Source organism: Sinocyclocheilus anshuiensis, unplaced genomic scaffold (assembly GCF_001515605.1).
Source record: "Sinocyclocheilus anshuiensis isolate Anshui unplaced genomic scaffold, SAMN03320099.WGS_v1.1 scaffold287, whole genome shotgun sequence".
Lineage (NCBI taxonomy): Eukaryota > Metazoa > Chordata > Actinopteri > Cypriniformes > Cyprinidae > Sinocyclocheilus > Sinocyclocheilus anshuiensis.
The window spans coordinates 232,177-235,704 of NW_015552557.1; the positions used below are offsets into that span (position 1 = coordinate 232,177).

General features: G+C 46.5%; 1 protein-coding gene across 1 annotated transcript in view; it reads right to left on the bottom strand.

Annotated features, from left to right (window-relative positions):
- Positions 1 to 3,528, bottom strand: part of prr12a (proline rich 12a) — a 42,407-nt gene that overhangs the window by 21,599 nt on the left and 17,280 nt on the right. The window contains exons 6-7 of the mRNA XM_016455225.1: positions 1,395 to 3,372; positions 527 to 712 (exon numbers count right to left, since the gene is read on the bottom strand). Of these exons, the coding sequence (XP_016310711.1) occupies positions 527 to 712; positions 1,395 to 3,372 (2,164 nt within the window). The remainder of the gene's footprint in view (positions 1 to 526; positions 713 to 1,394; positions 3,373 to 3,528) is intronic.

The window sequence follows — 3,528 nt, forward strand, 5'->3', positions numbered from 1 at the left end:
TGGTGGAAGTGAAGGAGGCTGCATTGTAGAGGTGAGTTGAGGAGTGTCATACAGGGCAGAGATTGCAGAGGAGATGCTCTTTTGCAGGTCCTGGTTCTTTCCGACAGAGTCCTCCTCATCGGACGAGAAGGAGGGCAATGTCTCAAGGTTCCTTTTCAGCTCTTCATCCAAACGCTTGCATGGGCTAGGACAGCCACCCAAAGACAGTCCTCCATCACTTTCACCATCTCCATATCCAGATAAAGCTGCAGCAGCTGGGGGAGGTGGAGGTTGAGGGGATAATGGGCGAAAGCTTCCACTTTTCCCAGGAGAGGCATCTTCATTTCCAGCGCTGTCAGCTGACCCTGTTGACAATCCTGATGGCCTTTTTCCAGACTTTAAAAAATCCAAAAATGAGGCAACAAAGCCAGTCTTCTCTGACTCTTTCTCTTCCAACTAAATATGAAGGGACAGAATTTTTCATTAGATCAAAATGTAAAAACATGCTCAAAAACACAGCTCTGGGATCTACACTGCATTCTCATACCTCTTGGGATTTGGACTTCTTGTCTTGAGGTCTGTTCATGTCAGGCACTCCGGGAGTCCCAGGGCTCAATCCCAAAGAGGGTGCTGAACCAAGGGAACCATCTGAGAGAGCCGGATCAGTGCCTGACAAGGAGTCTGTCCGCAACAAGGCATCAGAAGATGGCATGGTTCCAATAGGAAGTTTAATCTAATAAAGGGAAACAAGACATTATAGAAAATAACCTGGAACATGCAGATGTCCCATCATTCAAAAACTACAAGAGATGCACCGATAATAAAATTCTGGCAGACACTGATAAGCTGATTAGAGGTCGACTGATAGTGGATTTTACCGATACCGATAGCTAGGTTGGACCCCACTGGTCGATACCGATTAATCAACCGATAGTTTTTAAAATGGATACTGTATGAAAACAAAAAAAAAAAACAGTACTGAAGCATTCTTTGTAAATGAACAAAAATATTAATATTAAATATAAATTATATATTGATCATTCAAATGAATTCATAGTTAATTAACTTGTTAATTAACGGAAGCAACTAGGAAAAAACTATCGGCATGGATTTTTGCCGATAGCAGATAGTTTCGGCAATCAACTATCGGTGCCGATTAATCCGCAAAACCGATACATCGGTCGACCTCTAAAGCTGATAATTATTTTAATGTTATGGCTCATAGAGGGAAATGAGCATGTAATATTAAATATCCAATACTGAAGAAAACTGTTACAAAAAAACTCTAGTATCGCCCAATAACTGATATGGTCCCAATATATTGTCCATCGTCAACTACAAATGTTTGAACTCACATCAACCTCTCTCAAATTTTATATTTGTATATTATAATTTTTTACATTTGAACATCTTACCTTGATGGGTTTTATTGGCTCCTCATGCTGTGGCTGCTGCTGTGATTGGTGATGCATTTGCTGCTGCATGTGTTGTTGATACATCTGATTCGGGTCTTTATTGGTCATCTCCATGTCCATCATAGATTCATCCCGTCTGCCTCTGCCTCTGCCTCTTCCTCTGCCTCTGCTTCTTTCAGGAACATATCCTGTTCCATACTCTCCCATCATACCCCTAGAGTGGTGAGGTTCTGGCAATGGGCGTATACGTGGGCGTCCACGTGGCCTTGGAGGTCCTTCTCGTTTAGGCTTTGTGGGCTTCCTGCCTCTTTTCTTCGGTCCATCTTGTGGCATCAACTGCGGAGGGGGACCAAGAGATGGGTATCCAAAATCTAGATCACCCATTAAAGGGCTTAAAGTTCCCCCTCCCACACCACTTGATTTGCGACAACTGGACACAAGGTCTGGTATGAGATCAGGAAGTCGGCTTCGGCTGTTGAGGCGTATGTCAGCTGGGACGTCAGCCTTATCCTCGTCATCTTCAAATTCATACTCCTGTGCATAGCTCTTCTTGGGCAAGGAGTTTGGATCAGGTCTTTCCTTCAGTAGATGGAAGGAACTGGACTTAAGGAGCTTCTTTGGGCGAGAGGAACAGAAGATAGGAGAGGTAAGACCCCCTGATCCAGACCCAGATCCCCCAGTACCTCCCATTTTGGCACCAGATCCTTCCCCCACTGTTCCAGTTGTCCCCATTCCAAGGTTGGCTGGTTGAGATTGGATCAGTCCAAGCTGCTCTGTATTGACTGTAGATGGGAGCTCTTGAGTCTTCAAGGAGTCAAGATCCAAATGCATGGTTCCATTGTCAGGTTCTGAGAGATCATGGCAATATTGCCCATATCCTTGGTCACTGTGATGACCAAGCATATCATAACTTGGACCTGTATTGTCTCCTCCTCCGGGCGTTGGTTTAATTCCTTCCATTCCTTCCTGCACTGCTTGGCCAGTTGCAACCCCATCTTGACCCTGCCCAGTTCCTCCTGAGCAAGTGGATTTGTACTCCTCTGTGCAGAACATATCCTCCATTCCAGGAAAGAATGAACGGTCCTCATCTGGGAGAAGAGAATCAGGGAAGCAGATGGATGTTAACGGAACAAACCTCTGGCTCTGTTGGCTTTGATTTTGGTTTTGATTTGATTTCACTGCTGGATTCCTGGTGTCAAAGTGGGGCTCTCCTTGATGCTGGTCAAGCTGAGGTTGAGGAATCTGGGAGGTGTGAGAGGGGTGAGACTGCTCTTGTTGCTGAGAAGCTGCTGAGGAGGCCTGTGGAGGAAGATGATGATGGCTCTGTTGATTAGGATGGGAGGGGTGAGGGTGTTGATGGTGGGAGTTAGAATGTTGAGGACCTTGTGACGATTGTTGCTGTTGGTGGTGATGGTGGGATAGGTGGTGTCCATGAGAAGTAGTTGATAAACTCATGTCTGGCTCAGGAAGATATGAGTGTAACTCTGAAGCATGATGCTGCGTTGGGTGGTGAGATGAAAGTCTTTGTTGCTTCTGTGATTGGCGCCTTTCTACACTTCCTGCTGTTGCAGCTCCAGAATTTCCCCTGCTTCCTTCACCTCCTGTCCTCTCATCCACCATTGCTCCCTCTTGGCTAGATGTCCGAGAGAGGGAATGTTCCAGCATGTCTAGTGAAGACACTGTGTTAGACTTAGGGCGGCTCTGGTCTTGCTGCTGGGTACCATGACCATAGTGACCAGCTGCTTCCAAAGCCTGGGACTGAAGCTGGAGTTGGAGCTGGGATGTCTGGGGCTGGGAATGGGTCTCTGCTGACACAACTCCCCCAGTGGCTTCCATAAGGGCCTGCTGGCTTACAGAATGCTGCTGTTGCTGAGGGTCTGTTTTGCTGCGGGTGTGGGACAACACAGACTGCAACAAATGAGGGGATTGGTGAGACTGGTCAGTGGGAGAGTCCATAAGTGGCTGTGACTGGGAGTGACGTTGTTGCTGGGGTTGTTGTTGATGTTGTTGTGGATGTGACTGATGATGTTGAGTTTGCTGTTGATGTGCCTGTTGATGCTGATGGTGATGTTGCTGCACATCTGGTGTCTTGCGTATGTAAGCCATATCTCTTGAATCTTGAGGCTTTCTCTGA